The sequence below is a fragment of the Silene latifolia genome, chromosome 11 (assembly GCF_048544455.1).
Source record: "Silene latifolia isolate original U9 population chromosome 11, ASM4854445v1, whole genome shotgun sequence".
Classification (NCBI taxonomy): domain Eukaryota; kingdom Viridiplantae; phylum Streptophyta; class Magnoliopsida; order Caryophyllales; family Caryophyllaceae; genus Silene; species Silene latifolia.
In genome coordinates this window covers 7,827,094-7,854,068 of record NC_133536.1, presented here as the reverse complement: position 1 = coordinate 7,854,068, position 26,975 = coordinate 7,827,094, and the positions used below count along the sequence as shown (strand labels likewise).

The window sequence follows — 26,975 nt, the reverse complement described above, 5'->3', positions numbered from 1 at the left end:
AAAGCCTCAGCATGATCGGTCGGGTCGCTGTCTCCTTTGTATGATATGGCTGGCAGCTTCAGTTTAGTTGGCACCGGGACTTCGAGGACAAAGGCGTTGAGGGGCTGTCTGACCGCGTGCCGAATGACACGCGGCGATCGGCTCCTCGCAATCCTAGTCCGGCTTCTCTCCCCGTGGCGGGAAGGGCTTCTTGTTCTCCGACTTTGGAAAGTCGGATTTCTTTCTTCACTTCTTCGGGGGTGGCCTCGTTGATGCCGTGGCGACGCTGTTCTCCCGCGAGTGTGGGAAGGACTTTGGTCTGCCACTGACAACAGGGGCACCGCTGGCGTTTTGGTACGCCCAACCTCTTGCATCGCTCCGGTCAGGTTGTTCGGAGTCACTTTATGGGCCCTGTTCACCTGTGGGTGCGCTGTTGTAACCGTTGTTACGACGGGGGTTAGCGGCGTACTACCCATCAGGTCCAGGAATAGCTTCAGTTTGGCTGCATCGACCACATGTCCCATGACAGTGACTTGGTCGGCGGGCAGCGGCATTTCTATCTCATTCGGCATCCCGAACCTGGGTTCAGTGAACCGGCCGGTGGGGGACTGCCCTATCCCAGAATTAGGGATGGTGTCATCCTGGTAGAATGCGGTTTCGTCACTCACAATTACTTCTGGTTGTTTTGACATCTTCGTGGCTTTTTGGGTGGGTTTTGTTTTGTGTTTTTAAGGGATTTGACTAGCTTTTAGTAAGTTATCCCCACAGACGGCGCCAATTGTTCCGGGTGTGATTTCGGAGCAGTGTTGTTACCACGTAAGCCTTGTTGAATGATGACTTTGTTTGACTCTTCCTTTCGGCCTCTCCTGAAACAATGAACAAACTGAGGGCTCGGCTTGGTACCGAGCGTACTCACTCCGACGCTCAAGTCAGTGAACTTAAAGGGATTAAGTTGTGTGTTACTTGGCAAAGTATATTGTAGAGAGATAAGGGAGTTTATATCAGATTGTGAGGTATTTAGGTTATATTTCGGATCCTTTCTCGTTGAGAGAAGTGGAGTATTTATAGACTTTCACCTTTTGTCACGTAGTGGCCAAGTGGCAGAGCAGGTGGAAAGACCGTTCTACCCTCGGCCGAGGGACCCATGCCGGGCCGGCAGGCCTGGTTGACTCCGTGCCGAGGGGTCTTGGATATGAGTACGCGGATATGTCTCTCGGCTGGCTAGTTGCCTAGCCGAGACCCAAGTGACAGGCCGACAGGCTGCGTCGGTTAGGCTGTCTAATATGTTGACTTGCTGTCTTTTATCTTTGACCTTCCTCAATGTGTTGACTCGGTCAGCGGGTGAAGAATATGCCCCATCAGAAACTTTAACATTTTTTTTAATATATTTCTTTATAAATATTGACAAATAGTTTTAAGTAGGCCAATATCTGTATAGAATAACCAAATATGTAAGGCCCCAGTTGTTAAATTAGAGTCATTTGAGTATAAGCATCTCTTCTAGTTTCAATCGGTAAATAGAGGACTAGTGATAGAGTGGTAGCGGGTGACAGGCCGACAGGCTGCGTCGGTTAGGCTGTCTAATATGTTGACTTGCTGTCTTTTATCTTTGACCTTCCTCAATGTGTTGACTCGGTCAGCGGGTGAAGAATATGCCCCATCAGAAACTTTAACATTTTTTTTAATATATTTCTTTATAAATATTGACAAATAGTTTTAAGTAGGCCAATATCTGTATAGAATAACCAAATATGTAAGGCCCCAGTTGTTAAATTAGAGTCATTTGAGTATAAGCATCTCTTCTAGTTTCAATCGGTAAATAGAGGACTAGTGATAGAGTGGTAGCGGGTGACACTCAATTTCATTACCTTAATACCTAAAATAAACGAAAAAAATAAAAACACTTATTTTTGATTTTACACCATAATCCTTGAGATATAAAATTTATTTTATTACCTAATTTAAAACTTTTACGGAAGAAAATCCAACAAAATTTATATATTGCTGATTTAGACAAACTACGTATTAATCATCAATACACTTCATGCATTTAAGTTAACTGGACATGTGATAAAATAAAGATCAACAATAAACATGAGTAATGATAAAAACATAAAATTACTTTTAAATTTGATATTAATTTTAAAATTAAGAACCAAATTGTACATTTATCAATGTAATTAATGCATATATTAAAAATGTGTTTCCTTTTTTCGTTTCTTAAATAAAGCCATAAGAGCAAGAAAAAAAAATTCAGCAAAAATGCGAATTAGGAAGGATTGGTCAACGAAATATAAAACGTCGGTTGAATCTTGATATAACCCAAAACAATACGTTTTTGTTACCGCGTGATATATTGGCAGCTACGGATCACTTGATTGGAATGAAATTTGGAATGGGTACAATTGATGATATGAATCATTTGAAAAATAAACGTATTCGCTCTGTAGCAGATCTCTTACAAGATCGATTCGGATTGGCTCTAGTTCGTTTAAAAAATGTGGTTCGAGGAACTATATGTGGAGCAATTCGGCATAAATTAATACCGACTCCTCAGAATTTGGTAACTTCAACTCCATTAACAACTACTTATGAATCTTTTTTTGGATTACACCCATTATCTCAAGAACTTTTTAACACAATGGAAAAACTTTTTGTTGGTTCTTAATTGGGACCCAATTCCTATTATTTTATCTACATTAAACTAATTTTTTTTTTTTGAAACTATCAAAGAACTTGCTTCTTAAACAAGAACCTAATAATTCTTTATTTGACAAACTCAATGCTACCCACAATGAGAAAAACTTTATTTGTAAAGTCTTTATTGACAAACTCGAGACAAAAACCCACCATTACACTTGCTCTATAAATTGTATTTAACATTTTCCAAGAAACATAAATAGGACTATAGGAGTAATTGTTGTGTACTCTTCTAGAATGGTTAAGGAGAACTTAAATTGAGGATAAATTTAATTAAAAAAGCTTCTCGGAATCTACTTGTAAGCCCGACATCATTCGATAAATGCGGAGTATGGCGTTAGCCATTGCTTTGATGGTGAGAATCCACCGTACCAGTATACCACAACCCAAAATTAAGGGTGATATGAGATGAGATAGTTTGCGAACAATTTGAAATTGGCTCAGTTAAATCTTGACTCGAGCTCTAGCTCGGTTTGGGTCCTTTACGAGTTAAGGTGAGCAAAATGAACTTCTTATGATTTAGCAGATGAACTTTTAAATAAAATTATTGGTGACAACATCCATAACAAAGCAAAAACTACTATTGCTAATCCTTTTGATAATTAGTTTGAGTTTCAAAATTTAGTAAAGGGAAATGAAAATATTTAATATTGCTAATCCTTTTGATAATTAGTTTGAGTTTCAAAATTTAATAAAAGGAACTGAAAATATTTAGTAAATTTATAACTCTACCTACCGAGTGGTACTTAATTTAATCTCTAACAAGCAGTGTTATCTCATTTTCCTGTACTGTTGTAGATTTTTAATAGAGTGCCTCAGCGACCCCCAATTGTGGCAGACGCGAGCCCGAAACAACATGGAGTAAGGGCGGGTCAACACGGGCCGGGCTAAGCATGTAGAGGTGGACCTGGTACCGGCTTGGGTAGGATCGAGGGATGGGTCTAGGGCAGGTTCGGGTTGAGGGCGGACCAGATTGGATTTACTCGGCCCGAATCCGGGCCCAGTTCTTGACAGGTCAAGCACTCAAGCTAGGCCAGGCATTGGTCACACGGACGGGGTCAAAAATGACCCCAAGGACGGATCGAGTCTGGACGGATCAGCCCTGAAGTTTGACCCGTCCCTAACTTCCTATATACAACTTAACAACTACTTTGTTACTTTAAATTATATACCTCTATCCTAATACATCTACTTGGCGTAAATTGATTAAAAGAAATGATCAGATTTACTAGGACAACGGGGTATGTTAAAGGTTGAAAAACTTCCAATACTTCCCTCAAAAAAAAAAAAAAAAAAAAAAAAAAAAAAAAAAAAACTTCCAATACTTTCACAAATATTCCAAGTTGCTACATAATCACATAGAACAACAGCACATTCAACATTTAACAATCTCGTCTCTACTTCCCCTCTAAATCATTAGTAGTTCCATATTCTACGTTCATAATTTCCCTTCTAATTCTCCATTGCTAGAGTTTGACGCAAAACAACAATTAAATCAACAAATGCACTAAGAATGAACCTATGTTGTTTCTTATCATTCAACCTAAGGTGACAAATTAATAATTCCTCCATAAATTCCCAATCTACCCTTTGGTTATTCTCAATCCTTGAGTCTATCACCCTTTTCATAGACCTCTTATAATCCTCGTACGGACTTAGTGACACGGTTAAGACCGCTATACAATCCTCGACCCCTTTCAAGATCGGTGAATTGTCATCCATGCCATGCTGATCGTGTCCATGGGTAACAGTGTCCACCATGGACACTGGGGGTACGTACCCTACATCATCTGAGTTTGAAGTCATAGGACTCCCCGGTCCACTTAACCTCATCTCCTGAAGAGGCGAGGCAAAGGAAACCGGAGATGTGGGAAAAAGGTGGGACCCATATCGGTCCAAAGAGGGCATGAAAAATCTAGGAGAGTCATAATAAAGCACCCCACTCGACTCACCATATTTTTCGTTTTCTTTTTCTTTTTTCCGGTTCTCGTCACGTATGGGTCCATTATTATCATTATGGTCACGGTCACGTTCACGATCTCGGCTATACAATGACTTGAAATTCTCAACAAGGAAGTTATCAATGTCCTCTAACGTGGCGGCCTCGCCACGTTGGTGTGATTGATCATGACTATTGTTTCGACCTTTGTCATCGACCGCAAATGAGAGGCTCTTAGGGTGTTTACAACCTGAAAGAATCCTGCTAGTGGTGGAAGAAAGGGAACTATGAGAAATTTGTAGGTGGGGGACTTGTTTTTTGATCTTAGAGATGTAGTTTTGAAGAGATTTTTTGATGTTTTTAGGCATTTTTAGTGAGTGTATGTTGTTTTTTTTTTCCTTTGACTCCTTGTATCAAAGAAAGGCTCAAAGCTAAGTTGATTTATATATAAATTCATAATAAAAGACTTTCCCTGAAAACATAAGATGTGTATGAAAGCTATTAAGAATTGTAAATCCCTTAATTAATTCCATATATCCACATGAGAATTAGTTACGATCTCTCTTATCTAGTACGTCTGTTACAAAACATAACACGAGTATAAAATACGATAATCTTATACGGTAAGACGCTTATTTCTTTTTTTTTTTTGAAGGTAAAAATGAGATTATTATTGATTTGAGAAATCCGAAACAAAATCGGAAGCAACTACATCAGCGATTGCATCAGGGCACATATCCACCCAAACCCGAGTTGAAAAACTAACGGGTAAGTAGTGGGCCATGCCATGAGCAGCCTCGTTACCACTTCTTCTAACAAAATGCCATGAGTAGTGGACCATGCCATTAGTTAAAAACTTATTTTATCAATAAATAAGGTAACATCTGAAAAAATCGTTGTACGGACAATTTATTGTACATTATACAACGTCGTATACAATAATTCTTATTTAGAAAAGATATATCTCCATTTGTAGTAAGAATTGGAAGATTGAAGTTTGGAAGGCAAAGACTTGAACAAGGATAGAGTGGTTTTCTATTAAGGAAGTCCATTGTATTTGAATTGGAAAGTCATCTTTTACATTAATTGTATCACTTAAAAAAAGACATGCAAATTAGGAGTTTCATTTTAGTTGAGCAATACTATGAATTTCACTTTAAGGAAACATTTATTAATTTCAAAGATAAAATGTACTTACATGTAAGAGTAATCCATATAGATTACTAGTATTTGTGTATAACATGCTTATTTTATGTTATATTGTTCATATCTTACTCTATAAATAAATTAATCACTTATTTCACACATTACTTACTATTTTGATAAGACTATAAGAGTATAAGATTATAGTCTAAAACTCGGACTTTCCAATTCATATGAAAATACGATAGGTACGATATGTACGATTGCTGATGTTGTTAAATTAAATGAGAATCTACTTTGACATCTATTGACATTGATAGCAAGAAATTGATCAATTTTAATCAAAGTATTATACCACGGTCTACGGTAATAATAAGTTAGTCTCCGTTTCATCGCGCGACAATATTTAATCACTATTTTGATTAGATGCTAAGAAACATTGTGAAGTCAAATATGTATAAACATTAAAAAAAAAAAGGATAATTATTGTGTTAGATCTTACAATTAACAAGTAAGTATACTATTTATTGTTGAAGTTAGTAAGAACATGGGAATTAAAAAATGAGAAAATATTTAAATTTTCAAAAAAGGTATACTATTATAGTTGGAGCAAGAACATGGGAATTAAAAAATGAGAAAAGATTAAAATCTTCAAAAAACAGCGACCACAGTGGGAGTCGAACCCACGACCTTTTGATCCGAAGTCAAACGCGCTAATCCACTGCGCTATGCGGTCAGATGATGTTGAACAATGTGAACTAAACCTTCTAATACCATATACTATCAAGTATCAAATAGCATCTGCAAAGCATCAAAATAACGTTGATGCTGAACCTCCAGTCTGCATCCGGCTGTTGTTCTTTCCTCTTCCTCCTCTCTGTCTCCAGACTCCCACACACTTCTTCTCTTCTGCAAATTTTTATTTTAAGTTTTATATAAAGCGGTTTTACACAAAGATGGTATAAAACGGATCCGTTTATACAAATATCGTAACCCTTTCACACAAACTTCAACATTCTACATTTCTACCCACTAAATTTAACTGTTTAACGGAAACAAATCCTAATTTCGATTTAATTTCGTTAGTTTACTATCAATTCAACCCTTGATTTCTACCTTCAGTAATTTTCTTCTAGTTGAATTACACAGTAAAACCCTTCCATCATCACATCAAATTGAATTGACCCACCTCAGAATTCTCAAGAAAGATTCAATTTTGATCTTATGGGTTATTAATATCCCTAATTTCCTCATCTGGGTCAATTTAATTTAACCCTAATTACAAAAAAGAAAACCTTGATCTTAATCAAAAAGGGGAAAATTTGTGAAATTTCTTCAATTGACCCACCTCAGAATTCTCAAGAAAGATTCAGTTTTGATCTAATTGGTTATTAGTATCCTTAATTTCATCTTCTGGGTCAATTTAATTTAACCCTAATTGCACAAAAATCCCTTGATCTTAATCAAAAGAGGGGAAATAAAGAGTAAAGTTTTGTAATTGAAGAGTAAGAAAGTAGAAGAAAGTCATGTTTTATGGAGCAGTGGTGTGGGACCCATGGCTTATTGTTGCCCAAATTGTGTGTTTGCAATGTTTGTATTACCTTACATTGGGATTGTTCTTCACCCTTTTGGTTGGTACTAGGGTTTCTAGGATGAGTCTGTTTTATTTCTTTGATTTCGCCGCGGTAACCGTCTCTACTGTCACTGGTTGCTATGTCATTGCCTCGTTCATTCTCACTTCTCTTGCAGGGTAAGCATTTTATGTTTGATGTTGATTTTGTTGCTTAATCAGACTATTGAGGTAAATTGTTGTTTGATTTCATGTAGTGGTTCTTTTGTTTGGTGAGTTTCTGTTAGATTGAGCTAATTGTTTGATTGTTTTCGATAATTTAGCGGTTGTGTTTTCAACAACAGTTTTGTGATTTGATTGGTCATATTAAGCTGTTGAGCTTATTGCCGGTATGGTGTGTTCAACCGAGATAGGTTAGTGAATCATGATCTTCTGTGAGGCTTGGTTTTTAGTCTCATGGCAGCCCAAATTTGATTCATGTAGACTGCAGGGGAAAGAGCTCCTCTTTGCCTTTAGAGTTCTATCAGTTAGAGCCTTAGAGGTACCTGATAAGGAGTATTAACTTTTAAAAGCTCGTTAACTCATTAAACTTTGTTAACACTAAATGCTTTATGTGCTTGTTTCCTGTATGTAATTGTACAAAGTGAATACTTGAAAATGAGATATGCAACCTGAAATCCTTTTCAAATTAGAATCGGGCTCTATAAACAAGCCTTATTGGTCAAGTGGTGTTTGGAAAGGAATTTATAGCGGGATTGTGGAAGAGAGGCATAACTGTTTTTCGATTTTCATCTTATATTCTCAGGCATGACTTGGGAAATTGGAGATAGGGATTGACAAAAAAATTCCTTCCGCTATACCAGAGCTTCTTTCTTACACCCCACCCCGTAATTTTCTTATTGAATTGGAGAGTAAAGGACTAAAGGTTATACTTATATTTATCAAACTATCACCCCATCTGTCAATACTTTGTTAGTTTTTGTATTATTGCTTTTAATTGCGTGTGGTGGGTTTCCTCCTTTTTGCTTCCTTAATTATTTATGGGCACCAGAAGTTTTGGACATCAGGTCTACTTTCAATAAAATACGGCTATTGTATTCGAGTAACCTATTCCTTGGGTAAAGAATTTCATCTTTATGATTCACTTGGCTGTTTTCTCATGGATGTGAGTCAGTGTGTGTATCATTGCTCTCGTGATGGTGCTCTTATGGCCCAATGGATTGTCTTATTGTTATGGTAGACAAGTTAGCCGCTGTAAAGATCATTCAAAGGTTTTTTGGGACTAAATCGATTAAGATTGTACTTCTTCTGTGTTAGTACTCAGAAGTATCACCTTTTACTATTTGGAGTTGTGTTTAACAGCTGTTAACGAAATATTGTCTCCATTCACCTCATTTACTTTTGGATTAAAGTTTCGGAGGAAAAAAGAGGAGCACTCTCACATGGGACTGTTTTTCTGGTTATTTCTTACCCATAGTGGAAATATAGTTAATTGATTTGAACGTACCTAAATAGAAAATGAGGTGAATCCAAATGTGTAGAAAGATAAACCGACAAGGAGTTTTGTCTGGAAATTGTTTTACTCAAGGATCTATCAAACACAACATTCTTCATTTGCGAAGGTTGCCTATGGGTTCCACTGTAGTGCAAGGTACAATGTTTTGGAACTGTTGTTAATATATCAGCAACGACAAAGCCGTAGTCCCAATGAGTTGAGATCAGCTATGAGTTCCAATGATACAATCTAGTCCTCCTCAGTGTATTTTCTTTTGGTGTTAAATAAGTTACTAAGGGCATGATACTCGGACGTGTTACATCATTTGGCTAATTTTGCTATTAACAGAAAGAAGATTATCAGATCTTCATTCAGTTTTCATCTTTAGGTTCCTTAAACCTGTGCTATGTGGCAAATTTATGAGCAGCTTGTGGTGCTTTTCACTGCTGTTTTCTGATATTTAAGTAGAAGATTGTTTAAGCTACTATAAGTCATGAGAGTATACCCATTCTGTTTCCTTTCTTTATGTTTTTAACCTTTGTCTGTGCTTTTCATGTTTGAGCAGAGCTGGTTTCCTTGTCTATATCATTGAAAGGGCCAAAAAGTGCTTAGATTTCTCAGCTACCATCTACATCGTTCATCTTTTCATTTGTATTATGTATGGTGGATGGCCTTCTTCATTTACGTGGTGGATCGTGAATATTGCGGGACTTGCGATAATGGCATTGCTCGGTGAATATCTATGTATAAGACGGGAACTTCAAGACATTCCTATAAATCGTTATCATCCAAGTAAGGAGATCTCTCTTCTGTACTTTTGATTTTAAAATATTTTGGCTCTATGCTGGTAAATTTCGAAATTGGGACATAGGGAGTACTTCTTATCATTTAAGAAAAAAGATTCTTTAGTTCAGTTTTTCATGCTTGATGAGAATTTTATTCACATTTTTCTGAGTTTAATTTTCTTAACACACAGTATGCTGTGATTGTTTCACAGTTAAAACCATTTTTTGTTTTGCGTAGTCCCTTTGTTTCCTGTTGGTATCAAGCTTGGAGCTTGGTCTCTCAAACCTGTAGATTTCAGCTTTTTTTCCTCTTGTTTTTTAGCTGCATACCCATTCTTAAGCTCAATGAGGCTAGCATTGTTGTGTTAGAACCTTGTGTTTAAGTGAAAGTCTGGAGTTGTCATTTTCCGGGGTTTTGCTACCTTCTTTTCTTCAAACCTCGTAGATCTTGTCGCAGTTCGTGGCATAAATCCATGAATGTCGCAGTTCGTGGCATAAAATCCATGACCGAAGGACATATTCAAACCCACCTATGGGTTGAGGCGCTAAAAAATGTAGGGTTGGTTGGGTTGGGGGGGCGCCCTAACAAAGATCAAATCCACCTATGGGTCGGCCTACATTAATACATCTGGGGGTTTGGAGATTTGACAATTGCCGCACTTTTGCTGTACAATAGTTTGAATCAGTTCAATGGGTTTTGGTGCTATACATTCATACTCAATGGGGTCAAATGACAGATGTGCATGTAACTTGACCCGTTAAATGGCTCATTTGGGTAGGCAAGGGTTGAGTCATTTAGATATGGGTCATTTCGTGTATACTTGCAATTAGGTAGAATGTCATTTCAGGTGCATGTATGTTTGGAAGTGTTATAATTGGGCCATGTAGGGGTAAGGATCCGACTCAAATCAAAATTTGGGTTCTTTGGGTCATTTTAAGTTTGTCTGTTCAGGTTGGGTCAGCCTACACTTAGGTCATCTCCAGAAAAAAAAAGCCGATGTGAAAGTCAGACTACTAATTCAAAGCTTTTTTAGATACTTCAACCTGAAGGCTAAAAGGAGAACACTGCAGTAAAAGGGTAAAAGTAAATTCTTTCGTCTGTTCAGGTTGGGTCAGCCTACACTTGGGTCATCTCAAGAAAAAAAAAGCCGATGTGAAAGTGAGACCACTAATTCAAAGCTTTTTTAGATACTTCAACCTGAAGGCTAAAAGGAGAACACTGCAGTGAAAGGGTAAAACTAAATTCTTTAGGGTGATTGGTCAAAGTGAATTAGAACTTTAGAAGTAGAGCCATAGATTTACTGTAAAAGAATGATCTCGTGATTTAGGAGACGGGTTCAAAAAGGCGGAGAATGACGGAGAGAAATTGAACGAGTGTATTATTTGTTGCTTTGGGAGTTTGGGATCTTTATTGCCAGAAGGAAATGGAAGAGTTTGGGATCAGCTTCTTTCATTGTTTCAGCTAGTTTGAACACAAGGCTACCAAGTGTCTTTCTGTTTCATATTTATTGAGCGGGGGTGTTTGGTCGGGGGAGTTGGAATGGAATGGAATGGAATGGATTTAATCCATTCTTATGTTTGGTTGAGCCATTTTGGAATGGAGTTAGAATCCGGATGGATTCTAAATCCATTCCATCCCCTCTAATCTCATACCCAACCCTTACCCCAAGATTCTAACTCCATTCCATAATGTGTGACATTTCATTCCGTTCCAAAGTTCAACCAAACAATATAAACCGAGTATGGGATTTAGAATCCATTCCATAATGGTATGACATTCCAATCCATTTCATTCCTTCCCTTCGAACCAAACGCCCCCGAGAGTTTTGATGTTGTTAGTTTCAAACCCAAGACATAAGATCCATTACTCAACGACTTATTCAGGAATCTAGTCGACATTTGCAAAGTTTCAAACACGGAACTGAAAGCTTTGTGTATTTGCATGTATACGCGCTGCTTTGACTTCCTCACTACTAGCGTTGTGTTCTTTTACCTATCAGCTTCTTGACTTAGATATGCTACTGCCTGAATACTCGTTTTAACAGTCACGACACGGTAAGCCCTAATGATCTAAACTATTCTTGTTCAGATGTATGACGAAGGAGATTATTGTCATCTCTGTCTCAAGAAACTCGTGGATGAAGTGTTTGGAAGTATCGATTATCGACGCCTGCTCTTATTCTTTTGATTGATTCTGAATAGAAGAAACACTACGGAAGAAGTAATTTTTGGAACACAGGATACTCCTGCATTTAGGTATATGCATAGATTTTTCAGGAACAGCTCTTCTGTAATTCTGTGTAGCTTACATTGAAACAGATCCTTTTTTTTATCTACAGATTTTGTTAAATCAAATGTGGGAATGGATGTTTTGATTAGTGCATTATCGTTTTTATTATTTCACGGCTATGTTTATGGCTAATTCCAATGAAAATTGTTTGCCTCTTTAAAATGTTGCTGGCCGAGTGCTTTCATAGTTGGCGACACGACCTTTTGCCAACAGCTGCGTCAACCGACCCCACCACCTCCCCTTTCCCCTCCCTCTCCCTCTCCGGTTACTCGGCTGTATATACAGAAAGTGAGAGACATTTTATTTGAGATTTGAGAATTTGTAAATTGTAACCCCCCCTTCCCCTTCTCCTTATCCCGGCGTTGAATATGGGTAGCGATACAGCCGATACTCCATCACAACCATAGTTGAGGTGGTAATTGTTGCGTCATTAGGTCTCGACCACCTATTAGAAAGTAACCTATATTTAATACTCTCTAGTTTGTTTATGGAGAATTATTGGAAAGGAGTAACGTGTATATACTTCAACATTATCGCGCTTTGCATGTATTTCAAGACGAAACCATACTTAATGGACCGGGTTCATATGCTTCTCAAAAAATTGGGCCGAGGTCGAGCTCTAGGCGATTCAGCTGAATCGCGTATAGTCTAACAAAGTACACCTTAACAATGTACTTTGGGCTTCACCCTTCTTTCATTGAGCCGAACACTAGGCTAAAGTGATTGGTAAATTTGGTATGATCGACTTGTTACTGTTCCTAAATTATTGAGGATAACAAATAAAACGTTCCTCACTAATAAGAAATTAGCTGCATCCCTTATAAATTTTTTTTTTTTTTTGACAATCCTTATAAAATTATATACAAGTACTTCATTAACTCAAAACAATGATTGGAACTCACTCATTGTTTTCACGTTTCAACTCGAATATCAACCAAAAACCCCATGGCGAAGTCCTGAAACAATCCCAAAAATCAAAGTTAAGTTAAGTTCAACTCATGAGACTTGTGCATAAGTTAAAATTCTTTTTAAAAAACTAAAATAAAACCGTTGTAGAAATTACTTACTCGACTCCGTCACACATTCTCCATAACAACATTTATTGTCAATACTCCTACATCTTCTATAACTTGTTCCATGATTTCTCCACCTCTTTTTGAATGATCTCAAGTTATTTTTTTTAAAAACATTGTATTTCTCCACCATCCTATACATTTGTGGTTTCACAACTTATTCCGGATGTATTCACTATTCATGCCGCTATTTCGCAAAAATCGTGTTTCCCCACCATACAGAGACGTGTTTCATTTGAACGTTAATAAAGACATTGAGGCATATGTATTCTCCAGGACGACAAATTTTATATTAAACGATTTCACTCTTACAAAAAGAAAAAAGTTTTCTGAAAAAAAACTCTCTTATATAATTAAACGTTTATATGCCAATTAGAATTTAGAAATATTCCGATCGACAAAATCTCATTCGATATACTAAAATACAAATTCTCATTGAAGACGGACACTATCCGTCACAAGTTGAAGACAGATAGTGGCCCTCTCACAATATGCAAATGACAAACCAAGTGGGAATTAAATGGAGCACCCCACTTTAGGGCAGAGTACGGATCGGGTATTTAATCCAAAGTGCTAGTTCGGATCGGATATCCATATTAGAAATCCTGAAGTTAGATATCCAATATCCAAACCAAATGTCTCACATATCTAATATTCGGGTATCCAAAATAATCGGATCGGATGCGGATATCCATCGGATATCCATACTTTTGAATTTACTTTAAAATTAAGTTTGAAACACGATTATATTCATAGTTTTATATGATGATTTTCTTTGGTATTCTTATTCCAATGTTCTCGCTATAAAATTGAAGTACCACCTAGATATTTCTCTAATATTTTAACATTAATTAAGTTGATGTATCAAATAAAATTTTATTTTCTCGAAATTATACTAGAAAACTATAGTTCCGGATAAGATCGGATATCCAAATGTTTTAATTCTAATATCCATATCCAAACCAAAACCAAAGATTTCGGATCAGATATCCAAACCAAACTTAACTTTCGGATCGGATGTCCAAAAATTCGGATCAGATACAGATCGAGTATTGGATCAGTTTGGATAATCGGATTTTTTGCTCAGCCCTACCCCACTTGCCCTCCTACTTATATATTGTGAGAGGGGCATTATTTGTCTTCAACTTGTAACGGGTAATGCCCGTCTTCAATGAGACATGATACTAAAAACATTTTTTTTTCAGTGATCTATAACATCATTGACCCACATATATTTTACACTTGTTGCACCAAACAAAAAATTCACATTAAACTCACCATTTCAATATATTTTCTGTTTTCAACCCAACCCTCTCCTTCTTCTTCATCAGCTTCATCATCTTCCTCTCTCACTACACTTCGGTGAGCTCCGCTAACCGAAGATCTCCAGTTTCTAGGGTTTCCAATTTCATCAATCAATTTTCCCCCAACTTCGATTCCTCGGCTCCAAATAATCATTCAAGATGGTGCGTTTTTTGTTCTCGCATTTGTTAATTCCTTATACTATAGATCTGATTTTAATTTTATTTGATTTGATTGTAATTTAACAATTTTACGTCGAAATTTCTTGAGATCTAATTTGTGTGTTTTGTGATCTTGATTTCAATCGTATGTCGGTTTGATCAGCCGCTTCGACTCGATATTAAGGTAATTCAGTTCGATTAATTTGATGAATTTTGATTTTGATTTTGTGTAATTTACGAGCAATGTAGTTGTATTTCGATGCTGATTATTGTGATTGTTGTTGTGTGTGTTTTTGATTGGATCAGAGGAAATTTGCGCAAAGATCAGAGAGAGTTAAGTCTGTGGATCTGCATCCTACTGAACCATGGTGATTTCTTCGCTACATTTCGCTTCAATTTGAAGATTTCGATTATTTGATGCTGATAAATGTTAGTAATTATGTTGATCAATGATGTGTTGCAGGATTTTGGCAAGTTTATATTCTGGAACTGTTGTTATCTGGAACTACCAGTCACAGGTCAGGCAAACAAACTGTTATCATTGATTATTTTTCCGTTTATTTTCGCACTTCTTCATTTGTTGTTATAGTGAGAAAGTTTAGAGGCAGAGTTGTTTGTAATGCGTGGTGGTATTTGACTTAACGATCAGTTACGGACGACATTGTGTATTGTGAAGCACTGAATTGTAAGAGCTTGTTTCGATATGTTATTTTTCTGTTGTAGGAGCCATTGCCACTGAGTAACACAGTTTGTATGGTTTCATGCTTCATTAGAAGTTTGACTTTAGTAGATAGATATATGTGATCCCAGTTTCCAGGATGAGATAGTGTCTGGAAGTCCATTGAACTGATACATTAGAGTATTGGATGTGGTGTTTGAATCTTGATCTGTAGAATTGGTTATTAGAAATTTGGAACTTGTGGAAAAGGGTCACCAATTAACATAGAGGACATCCTTTCACTGTAAAATGCTTCTTCAGATTTAGTGGCATGTTGCATTTCCTTTTCGTGTACCGGATACTTTCTTAAGGCCTTACTCAACCCACCTGCAACAAGGTTGCCTTGGACCTTGGTGCCTCAAGGGATCCCATGTAAAGCAGGATAAGAGGGGTTGGACGTAGGCAGCCTTATGTAGGTACTTCATTGTTTTAAAACACACATAAACCATTTTTTGAGTGACCCATAATGATAATGTTTCGTATATTGCATTGTGTGTTGTGGAACAACACAAGAAATGTTGCTAGTTTAGTGATCCATTATAATTTATTCCACCATGTTCCTAACCCAAAGAATAGCGGGTCTTTGGCTTCATAGGTAGAGGCTTTAGTACATTTTTTCTGTATCATCTGAATAATAGTGTTAAATTTGCTGATCCTTGATTCATATTTTTATGGAATTGTGGGGTTATTCATTACTTTTTGTAAAATAGCTCGATAAGTCTGTATTTGACTTACCATACTATGCACTTCATGCCAGAAGAGAATCTACGTTTTGGAGTGTGTTAACTATTCAAAGCTACTTTTTACTACGGTGCAGTGTATCAAACCTTTAAATTGAATTGTGTTGCATAGGTTTATTTTAAAATCCTGTACCATATATCGTTGTATTAATTCTAAGATTTAATATAATTTGTGTTGCTTACAGACAATGGCAAAGTCTTTTGAAGTCACTGAGTTACCAGGTGCTTATATTTTTACATTAAATTCTTAATTCAGGAATGCAACTCCTTTTACCTTATTACAATTAAGAAGACTAGTCTTTTTCTGTTAATTAATCTTATTCATCTTTGTAAAACTATTTACAGTTAGGTCTGCCAAATTTATTTCACGAAAACAATGGGTTGTTGCTGGAGCTGATGACATGTTTATACGTGTCTACAATTACAACACAATGGATAAAGTTAAAGTGTTCGAGGCTCATACAGATTACATTAGGTGTGTAGCCGTGCATCCCACACTCCCGTATGTTCTGTCATCATCTGATGACATGCTCATAAAACTTTGGGATTGGGACAAAGGTTGGATTTGCACCCAAATATTCGAAGGTCATTCCCACTATGTGATGCAAGTCACTTTCAACCCCAAAGACACCAACACATTTGCTAGTGCATCCCTTGACCGCACTATAAAGGTCTTGAACATTTGTCTCTGTCGTCTCTTCTTCATCATATGTCTAAGATGAATATCATATATCATGTTGATGCTACTGCTTATATTTTTCAGATTTGGAATCTTGGTTCTCCCGATCCAAATTTTACATTGGATGCCCATGTGAAAGGGGTAAATTGTGTAGATTACTTTACCGGTGGAGACAAACCTTATTTGATCACCGGTTCTGATGATCACACAGCAAAGGTATATCATTTTGTGAAGGCTTGGTTTCATTTAGGTAGCTAAGTTAAATGGTCTTTGTTATCTCAGCTACTATATCTCGTGCAAAACACAGGTGTGGGATTATCAGACGAAAAGCTGTGTTCAGACTTTGGAAGGCCACACACACAATGTTTCTGCTGTTTGTTTCCATCCTGAACTGCCCATAATCATTACTGGCTCTGAGGATGGAACTGTTCGCATATGGCATTCAACTACTTACAGGTGATTGCTAAGCCCTATAGTTTATTTTGTGATGTAGTAGGAATTTGGTTAACAGAGATTCAGAGTGACTTTGTAGTTCCATATTTTTGAATTGCTTGACGTTCAAGGTGATGGTGCATCCAAATTTAGGGCCCATTCATTCCCCGTAGTGGTGAGCTTCAAGCTTTCTCCTACGCTACGAGGGGCGTTCTCCTCATTTGCCCCTCCTTGTAGAGTTAAAGGAGTTCGTGTACCTAAATTTCGTATCTTTCTTACTATGTTTAATATTTAGTCCCAATATTGGAATGTAATCTTGTCCATCCTGAAAATACATCAGGGCTAATGTATCTTGAGTTTTCTTTGAAGCTCGTGCAATTTGTTGAAGTATTAAAGCTACAAAATATCTAGTGTAATTTAAAATTTTAACAGTTCAGGAGCAGAGGTAGGTTGCCACTTGTTTTGCCAGGCTAAAACTCCATAAATCTGAATGATAGCTTGATTTTCTGGAGTCAATTGCATTGTCGACTACTCACTCTTTACAGCAGTTCAATCATTCATCTACTCAATGCGATTGTGATGTTTGAAACTAGAGTTCTGATGTGGTGAGTTTAACGTGCAGGCTTGAGAATACCCTTAATTATGGTCTTGAAAGGGTTTGGGCTATTGGATACATTAAGAGTTCTCGCCGGTAAGCCTCTTGGTTAATCTGGGTTTACTGTATTTATTTCTTTTGTCACCTTCTCCCAATAACTCTATCTTACTTTTATCCGACTTTAAAATTAGTGAGAAGAAAGGTTTTGTATGTTGATATGTTTTATGGAGTACTTTTCAGTTACCTTTTGCTAGTCTGAGGCCACTATCTCAATCATGGTTACTTTTTCTCCATTTTCCTGCAGTGTTGTGATAGGTTATGATGAAGGGTCTATCATGGTTAAGATTGGTCGTGAAATACCTGTTGCAAGCATGGATAACAGCGGAAAGATAATATGGGCAAGGCATAATGAAATTCAAACAGTTGATATCAGACGTGTTGGTGCTGGCTATGAGGTTTGAACCTGATTGCACTTTTATTGATGGTTAGTGTTTTTGATTTAGCTCTTTTGATGGCCTTCCAACTTTGTCACTTCTTTGTTCTCAGGTGACAGATGGAGAGCGGCTACCATTGGCAGTAAAAGAGTTGGGCACTTGTGATCTTTACCCACAGGCGAGTCATGTTTTTATAATAATATATATGATCGGGGTTTAATATTTACTTCTCCCTCGACTGCCTCAATGGACTTTACACAGATGTTAAGGCCCCACGCTAAAAAAAGAGTCATGCAAAAAAGAAAAAGAAACGTGACTTGTTTGTCCTTTGTGCCCATTTAATGATTCAAGATACTCACAGAGTCATAGGGGATGTTTGACAAGTAGGGATGATGTGAGGGATTCGAAATGGGATTGAGCTGTTTGGAAATTGGAAGTAGACTTGAGAACTTGGGAATAGGTTGGTATCTATCAAAATCACTTTAGTGCTTCAAATGCTCTTGCCCATGGCTGGACAAGGGGGTTCAAATCTACGTAATTGTAACTTTGGTTTTTTTTGGTGCATATGTAATTGTAACTTTGTATTACAATGGTTGTTTATGATAATGCTCTAGGAAATTGCATGAACCAACAGCTACTTCACAATGTAAGAAGTACATAAATGTTACTCCCTCCAGTTCATTTTGTTCCCCCCATATTCATTTTTGGGACACATCTTTGTGTTCCTCCCATTTCGTAATTTTCCATATATGGCAAGCATTGAGGGATTAGAATATTAATTTATTTTTCTAAACTATACTCCCTCTATTTTCTTGAATTAGCCTCATGGACCCACTTTTCTCCTCAACAAAAAGTGGGACAATGGGACTAATTCAAAAAAATGGAGGGACTATACTCCCTCTATTTTCGTAGTTAACTATTCTAATTCTTATAAATCCTAATCTCCTATTTCTTTAACCCCGCCCTGCCTATACTACATCTCCTACCCCCATGACCTGCTTTCACCATTATCCCTGTACAACACCATGATTGACGCCGTCTTTTACACCATAACCGGCGTCGACACACCCCAACGACCTCCTTTACAGCACCACCACAACTCCAACTCCCTCATTCCCCTTCTCCCTCTTCGCGCTACCATGACCACAATTAACCTCGCCGGCGACCTCCACTGTCCTTCCTCAGTTGCTCCTTACTTCAACTCTCTCCTCCTATTCGACCTCTTTTCTAAAAAAAGCCTAACTTTTTCCTATTCAAATCAGACCTAAAAACCAGATTTACAAGGAGATGCCCATAATTTTTGAAAACTACCACCACCATGGTGTTCTCCGACCTCATGCACATCAGATGGTGGCCGTCGTTGTCGACACTCACGTGGTGGTGGTGGGACTGTAGTGGTGGTGGTGTTCAAGTGATTTTTAGCTAGTTAGGCGAGTTAGTGAACAGAATGCGGTGGTTGCTAGGTAGGGTGGTATGGTACTATGGTGGTTGCTTGAAAGGAGTGTGGGGAAGGTAGGTGAGATTAGTGTTCTAATACAAGTTGGGTTTGTTTTATTAAGACACTTATTTAGTTTCTTAAGAACCGTTCCCAAATTAAACGATAGTGCTATATTACTATAGTATCTTCAAATTCAAAAATTGCCAGGAATCCACATTCTTGTAGAACAGGATGAATGTATGATAGTATTTTCACAGTTATTCCCCAATTATCTTCTAATATCTGCAAGACTCTCATGCTAATAGACTACTGACGATTTATCCCCTTATAATTTCATATTCCGTATGTATATCTGCAACACTTTTTCCCACTTAGCAAACGTGGTGTTGCTTATTGGGAATCAAGTTCATATTTACACGACCATGATAGGAAACAGGACAATCAATCTTGGACAGAGGGAGTAGTGTTTTTTTCCCTTGTTTTGTTCATTGGGATTCTGTTATTTGGCTATGGCTATGGCTTTATTTTATTATTTGCAAGACTTTAAACTGATAAAATTTGATGACTAGCAATCTTGCTTACTTGGTTTTCTCATAAATATTGCATCTCTCTTTACAGAATCTGAAGCATAACCCAAATGGGAGGTTTGTTGTGGTTTGCGGAGATGGAGAATACATAATTTATACAGCTGTGGCCTGGAGAAATAGGTCATTTGGCTCAGCATTGGAATTTGTTTGGTCAACTGAAGGAGAATATGCTATTAGAGAAAGCACTTCCAAGATCAAGATCTTTAGCAAAAATTTTCAGGTTTGTGTCTGATGGTTCTCAGTCCTTTCTTTGTTTTTATAATGGATTGTATCATCTATAAGTAAATTCTGATGAGCGCTTGCCACATACTTTGTTATGGTAAATATTTTTGGCATTCGTATTGTCCTAGATTACAGTTGGTGAGTTTTTAATGTTACTGTCTGGAGGCCCCTTGTTTGGCAGACGGAGACAGAGTTTATATCATGATATCAATCTTTTGTGAAACTGCTATACTTTTTTGAAATTTAAGATGAAAAACTTGCAAAATCAATTAGTTGTTGAATGAGAAGAGCTGATACCTTGAAGCATCAACATGTATTTTACTTGTTCTTTTTGTCAGAACCCTGAAATTTTCTCTTCAGAAGTGCTTTATGTTAACGTTCTTCATGGACTGATAGCTGCCTCTTCTCGGTTCTGCTAGTGTGATATGGCTAGCTTACTACTCTGGTCGATGTTGTCTTGCAGGAAAAGAAGAGTATTCGACCAACATTTTCGGCAGAGAGGATATACGGTGGAACTTTGTTGGCTATGTGTTCAAATGATTTTATATGCTTTTATGACTGGGCAGAGTGCAGATTTATTAGGAGAATTGAAGTTAATGTTAAAGTGAGTGCTATTTCTTTGGGTTACTTGTGTGCGAGGTTATTTATTTGGCATTTGTTATTATGAATTTACCTGATGGTACATTCTAATATTTCGTTCTTGAACTGATAATCGCAGAATGTGTACTGGGCTGACAGTGGTGACTTGGTGGCTATAGCTAGTGACACATGTTTCTACATCTTGAAGTTTAACGTCAGAACTGCTCCCTCAGCTCATGTTTCTCTTTCTTTTTCTCATCATTGACCAAGTCTGTCTTTTGAGGTGCTTATTTGGTGAGTCTTCTTTGTTACAGCGTGATGCAGTGTCATCTTATCTGGACAGTGGAAGGCCAATGGATGAGCAGGGAGCAGAAGAAGCCTTTGAGCTTCTCCATGAAACAAATGAACGTGTAAGGACTGGAATATGGGTTGGAGATTGCTTCATTTACAATAACTCTTCCTGGAGACTGAATTATTGTGTTGGTGGGGAGGTATAGCTTTTTCGTACCTATTAAATGTAATTTTATCTTCAACTTTTTATATTTCCCCAAAACCTGTCTTTATTTTAATGATATGGCTCCAGGTCACCACAATGTTTCATTTGGACCGTCCAATGTATCTCTTGGGCTACCTTGCTAGTCAAAGTCGGGTGTACCTTATTGACAAAGAATTCAAGTGAGCTTGCTTTTATTGCCTTCTTGTTTGAACAATGGCTTGTATAGTGCTATTAGCAAGTTACCTAACTCACTTGCCTTTTTCCTCGTTGATTGCAGTGTGATAGGGTACACACTACTTCTTAGCTTGATTGAATACAAGACTCTTGTGATGCGTGGAGACTTTGAACGTGCAATTGAAATTCTGTCTACAATTCCAAAGGAGCACCATAATAGGTGAGCTTGTAAACATTTTCTAGTCTAAGCAAGTATCTCTGTGTGGTTGCACCTTTCCTGTACACATTTCCACTCACTTCTGATCAACTCCCCTCATGTTTCTAGTGTGGCTCACTTTCTTGAATCACGAGGCATGATAGCGGAGGCACTTGAAGTGGCAACTGACCCTGACTATAGGTTTGAGCTTGCCATACAACTTGGCAGGTTGGAGGTTGCAAAGGTAGGTGGGACAAGTTTTACAATGTTGATGAAGCTGCTCGTTCTGTGCCCTTCTGATTGTGAATATATGTCTTTTTTTTTATTAAACTAATTCTGAATGTTCTTGTCTTCAGGAAATAGCAACAGAAGTCCATAATGAGTCAAAGTGGAAGCAGTTGGGTGAATTGGCTATGTCTAGTGGAAAGGTAATTGGTTATCTATTTTGTTTTTCTTCTCTTTTATTGTTTGTGATTTAAATTCTGTATTCATCTATATAAGACATTGCTTTCTATTAAAACTTAAAAGTTAATCTAATTTCCTACTTTTGTCCTATAATTCGCCTTAATTCTTAATTTGTCAACAAAATTATCCCATCAAGGTTGCTACTTATTAGTTGCCGATATTGCAATATATAGTATTGATCTTACTTCTCTAGTGGAATTGGTATTTATATGATGGAACAGCAATTTTAAGATTAAAATAGATTTTTGGAGGTTGAAAATTCTTTTACTGTTAATTATGTTTTTGATGATTGATGTTCTTTTATAGTTTGAAATGGCTGAAGAATGCCTGAAGCATGCAATGGATTTCAGTGGTATGTTGTTACTTTATTCTTCAATTGGAGATGCTGAGGGAATTTCTAAACTTGCAAGCCTAGCAAAAGAGCAAGGGAAAAACAATGTTGCTTTCCTTTGCTTGTTCATGTTGGGTAAATTGGAGGAGTGTCTACAGCTGTTGATAGACAGGTAGTGTACAATCTAGGAATGATCCTTTTCAGGATTTTGTTTTGCTTTTTAATCTGTTAAATTCCACTCTGAAGTTGAATTGTATTTGCAGCAACCGAATTCCAGAAGCTGCTTTAATGGCACGTTCTTATCTTCCCAGCAAGGTGTCAGAGATTGTTGCATTATGGAGAAAGGATCTCAGCAAGGTCATATGCTTCCTACTTGCATGGTCAATTCATATGTAGAGCCCGGTTTTCGTTCAATGTTTGGCTAAAATTTAACTGGGTAGTTTAAATTTAGTAATACTGCCTATATACTTTCTATGTGCACCTAGGTGGTGCCTTAGAAGTCATGCCTGACATCACAGATATGGTCAGTTAATTCTTTGGAAACTGGATTATTTTGAACCCTTGACAACGTCTTCATAGTGATTTGATAAAATAAGAAACAAGCAAAGAGGGGCGAGACACTAGAGGACCTGTAATATGTTATTTTGTTCAAGTTTATGTCCTGAAAGTGCGTAGAATGGATATATTTTCTTCTTTATTCTCATATGGTGATGTTACATTGTTGCAGGTAAATTCCAAGGCTGCAGAGTCGTTGGCTGATCCCCAAGAGTATTCTAATTTGTTTGACGATTGGCAAATTGCTCTAGCTGTTGAATCTGAAGTTGCTGAAACAAGGTAACCTTCTAAGTGTTACTTGGCCACCTTTTTTTTGTTAACAATCTCTCACGAGTTCATTCAGCGAGTCACAGGAAGGAAGTTTGGGATCTCATTTTTCTCCAAATATTTCTCAGGGGTAGCTATCCTCCAGCAGAGCAATACTTGCAATACGCACAGAGATCTAAAACAGATCTTGTTGAAGCTTTTAAAAGCAGGCAAATGGAGGAAGATCAACCTCTTGAAAATGGAGACACAGAACATGAAGATGAGGTATTTGCTTCATGTAAATTTATCCTATTTGATGCGTCGATTGCTCGTTCAACTCTTAGTGTTGGACAGTGGAAACTGCGCATTGTCACTCTTTCCCCTGGAATTTATTGACAACTTAGTTTATATGACATGAGGCGTACCATGTACCAAGGAGACAAGGTGCAAAATGCCAGTTGAAGAAAAAATACCCGTATTTGATTTTAATGAGGGTTGACAGGTAGAGAAATAAGAGCTATAGTATAAGCAAATATTGACATCCATGTTTTTCTAATGGCCAGGATACTGAAGATAATGGTGAGCAGAATGAAGTAGACGGGAGCCAGGAAGAGGCTGTTGTTGTCGACGCTGATTCTATCGATGGCGCTGTGCTCGTCAACGGTAACGAGGCAGAAGAAGAGTGGGGTACGAATAATGACGGAAATCCATCAGCTTAGAGGCAATTGGTTGGGCCAGTGTTGATTTTGTCTCTGGTGATTAATAAATTTTTCCTTTGAAGTGTCACAATTGGACTTTCCCTTTCCTTCCCTTTGTGATCCTTATGATCACTCTCAAGTCTCATCCCCTTTAAGAGCTTATACTTATTTTTAGGCTGTTTATATTAAATTATCTGGGTTTTCAACTAATTCTCAAGTTTTGTTAGGCCATCTGTTTTGTTGATTTGAATATACGTATTTGTACTAGATTTCTTTCCTTAAGCATGATTATGTTTGTGTGAAAAAAGAGTTTCTAATTTTTTTTATATTTTTTTTACAGCCAAGAGTTTCTAATTTTATATGGTGTGTATGGGTTGATTTTAATATTTTATTTTTTTCGTCTTTTCTCCTATGAAAGTCGTCGACTCTTTAATATGTTAACCCTACCATTATTCTTTGAGAGGACCAGCTTTCTGTGCTGTATTGATCTGGTTGTAGGATTTGCAAATTGATGGCTTAGACAGTATGCGATGTGATGCAATCATGTATAGCTTATTCAAAATGTTTTGGATGCGATGAAATTAGGGTCTTTTGTGTATTTTAAAAGAGTTGCTTATATGTCTGAGATGCTGCTAACATTAACATGTTAATGATTAATATTTTATTATGGATTTTTGAATTATGCCTGTGATCTCATATTCTTCTGTTTATTGATCTTGCAGTGCTTACTCAACATCCTTAGACATCCCTTCTGAAACTACTGGTTTTGGCTGTTCACGATCTTGATCAAGGTAGGAAGTACTATCAGTTTCCTTTTTTTTTTTTTTTTAATTTATTTCTGACTAAGATGATGGAAAACCGACTAAGATGGTTTGGCCATGTGAGAAGGAGGCCTATGGGCGCACCGGTTAGGAGGGTGGGGACTTCAGGAACAGAAAAGGTTGCTAGGGAGGGAGACCAAAACAGACATGGCTGAGAGTGATACAACACGATATGAGATTTCTCGGGCTTGATGAGGGAATGGTGACGGAGAGGGCATAATGGAGGGCACTGATACATGTGGATTTTTAGTATTTGACGTTATTTGATATATTTAATGTTTTTATTTTTTTATATTTCTTTTCGGATTTATTACTTCTTTTTACGAACAACTTTCTTATATATTAATACTTGGTTCACTTTTAAGGTATTCCGGATCCTTAAGATTTACTTCGGTTTTCAAAATCGTTTTAATTTTTATTCTCGATTTAAATTCAAAGTTTTTATAAACGAAATCCGGACTTCGATTTTAAAACTTATAAGTTTACGCCGTTTACTTGGCTTTTGTATTATGTTTCACTCCCTTTTTGTTTTTCACTTTTTCGCATTTTTGAGGTGTGCGTTCACCCATGAACGGTTCTAAAGGATGAATCATGTCAGCCGACCCCAAATCATTTTGGGATTAAGGCTCTGATGTTGTTGTTGTTATTTCTGACTTCTCAACGAGACCACTTGTTTCAGGTCTACTATTTGACTCTTTTTGGTTGGGGAAACTGGGTGGCGTTTAGGGGTAAATAACACTAGATGTCCTGGCAAAAAGCTAATCCGTATAAGATGACCAAATGGCTCATTTGTCATGTCTACTCAGTAACACCTACTTTTTGATCGTTTTACCTGTAGATAGTTGTCAGTTGTCACAGTAGTACTAATTGCAATGGTTGGCTCATAGTATTCTGATATTTATCACACAACGGTTACTGGCCTTAAGCTTATTTGTTATTCTGGTTTCAATTCTGCGATTCACATAATATTTGCAGTGCTTTTCCAAAATTTCTGTTAGAGATTGTACCGTGCTAGTGAAATATACTCCGATCTTTGTTCCTCTGTATGACGGAAGAGGCCATAACAAAGGCAGTTTCTTTGGCAGGTATTTCAGTCAGGGATTCAACGTGAAGCGAGTAAATTGCCACTGTTGCTATAGGGTGGTTCTATAGCGCCTTTAACTGTTACGGGGCGGCCACATTTTGGACACCAGTATTCATATATTTTTGGTTGTAGTTAATTCTCATAGGACATTCTTTGTGGCCTTCTCTGTACTTGCTATATTTGTCATGGTTAGCTCTTCTGTTGTGAATGTAGAAAGCTTTTCGATTAACTACCTATACATATATACTATGTCATGTTTAGCGTTTCCGTGTGTATGAGTTTGCGTCGTTGCTGGGGCGCGATTTAGAGAGACGGCTATGGTCGAGGCGTATATTGTTTTAGATACCAAACTTTCTATTTACATGTGTATAGACTATCTCGTTTAGAGAATAGAGAATGAAATTGGCTTTCAATAGCTACCAATTTGAATAGTGATATAATTCGCTCTTCTTACTTTCCTTTGATCCTCTCTTTCATTTTATTCCCTTTGTATTTGCTTTACTACCCGCTGATTGCAGCTAATAGCCATGGCCTGCCTCGAGTAAATTATGAAGTCATGCTTCTTTCTGTTTTGCTGGCTCATTTTCTAACAAAATAAAATTACTTTTATCTGCCGGGTAGTTTGTGTATACATCTTTGTTGTACTAGGGAATCATAAGATTCATATAGTTGTATAATTTTAAATCGACATTTCATATTCTAAATTTTTGATACACTAATAAGAAGTTATTAATAGCATAAAAAAAAAAATACGTAGTTGCTCATTCATGGACGCATTTTACTCTTTCATGGATTTTTTATCATTTATTTTCTATAAACCTTTCTCCCCAAAAAAAAAAAAAACAAACACTCTAATTCTCTTTCGCAAAATTAATCATATTCGTCGGATTAATCAACTATGGACGCTAGTTATAACTTATAATGTCGATCAAGTAATAATTCTAATTTATTTACTTTGTTAACGATGTTATCAAATCAGGAAGATTTAATTAATTCAGACTTACGAAATTAGGGTTTGTAGAACAATTGTCAATGAAACTAGCAAATC

At 37.1% G+C, this 26,975-nt stretch overlaps 3 protein-coding genes and 1 non-coding gene across 6 annotated transcripts; 2 read left to right on the top strand and 2 right to left on the bottom strand.

Moving 5' to 3' along the window:
• Positions 1–4,131: 4,131 nt before the first annotated feature.
• On the bottom strand, positions 4,132–4,986 carry LOC141612824 (transcription repressor OFP14-like). Its single transcript, XM_074431572.1, has one exon. It carries the CDS (start codon positions 4,984–4,986, stop codon positions 4,132–4,134), a length of 855 nt encoding a protein of 284 aa, XP_074287673.1.
• A 1,437-nt stretch (positions 4,987–6,423) lies between these two features.
• Positions 6,424–6,497, bottom strand: TRNAR-UCG (transfer RNA arginine (anticodon UCG)). Its single transcript has one exon. It is a non-coding gene; the product is annotated as a tRNA-Arg (tRNA).
• A 105-nt stretch (positions 6,498–6,602) lies between these two features.
• Positions 6,603–12,018, top strand: LOC141610890 (uncharacterized). Its single transcript, XM_074429189.1, has 3 exons — positions 6,603–7,511; positions 9,392–9,618; positions 11,701–12,018. Exons 1-3 carry the CDS (start codon positions 7,288–7,290, stop codon positions 11,706–11,708), a joined length of 459 nt encoding a protein of 152 aa, XP_074285290.1. The 5' UTR covers positions 6,603–7,287; the 3' UTR covers positions 11,709–12,018.
• Positions 12,019–14,169: 2,151 nt separating this feature from the next.
• Positions 14,170–26,381, top strand: LOC141610889 (coatomer subunit beta'-2-like). 3 transcript variants are annotated; one of them, XR_012528431.1, is made up of 26 exons: positions 14,170–14,440; positions 14,601–14,621; positions 14,744–14,805; positions 14,901–14,955; positions 16,081–16,117; positions 16,241–16,566; positions 16,659–16,790; positions 16,882–17,030; positions 17,629–17,697; positions 17,906–18,056; positions 18,148–18,213; positions 20,092–20,280; positions 20,746–20,886; positions 21,001–21,075; positions 21,176–21,352; positions 21,445–21,536; positions 21,635–21,751; positions 21,857–21,971; positions 22,084–22,155; positions 22,499–22,695; positions 22,787–22,880; positions 23,251–23,357; positions 23,474–23,609; positions 23,888–24,079; positions 24,745–24,813; positions 25,929–26,381. XR_012528431.1 is itself a non-coding variant. In XM_074429188.1 (26 exons), exons 1-25 carry the CDS (start codon positions 14,438–14,440, stop codon positions 24,762–24,764), a joined length of 2,727 nt encoding a protein of 908 aa, XP_074285289.1. In that variant the 5' UTR covers positions 14,215–14,437; the 3' UTR covers positions 24,765–24,813; positions 25,929–26,381. The 3 variants fall into 3 exon arrangements, 1 of the variants encoding a protein (XP_074285289.1); XR_012528432.1 differs by having other exon boundaries at positions 14,215–14,440; positions 23,888–24,052; XM_074429188.1 differs by having other exon boundaries at positions 14,215–14,440; positions 23,888–24,011.
• The last annotated feature ends 594 nt before the right edge of the window (positions 26,382–26,975 follow it).

What these genes read in the sequence shown, in the direction of transcription:
- LOC141612824 (XM_074431572.1), bottom strand. Translation starts at nt 4,986, where the DNA reads ATGCCTAAAAACATCAAAAAATCTCTTCAAAACTACATCTCTAAGATC.
- LOC141610890 (XM_074429189.1), top strand. Translation starts at nt 7,288, where the DNA reads ATGTTTTATGGAGCAGTGGTGTGGGACCCATGGCTTATTGTTGCCCAA. An exon ending in ATTCTCACTTCTCTTGCAGG is followed by an intron (nt 7,512 to 9,391) that starts GTAAGCATTTTA and finishes ATGTTTGAGCAG; the next exon opens with AGCTGGTTTCCTTGTCTATA.
- LOC141610889 (XM_074429188.1), top strand. An exon ending in CTACAGCTGTTGATAGACAG is followed by an intron (nt 22,696 to 22,786) that starts GTAGTGTACAAT and finishes TTGTATTTGCAG; the next exon opens with CAACCGAATTCCAGAAGCTG. An exon ending in TCTGAAGTTGCTGAAACAAG is followed by an intron (nt 23,358 to 23,473) that starts GTAACCTTCTAA and finishes AATATTTCTCAG; the next exon opens with GGGTAGCTATCCTCCAGCAG.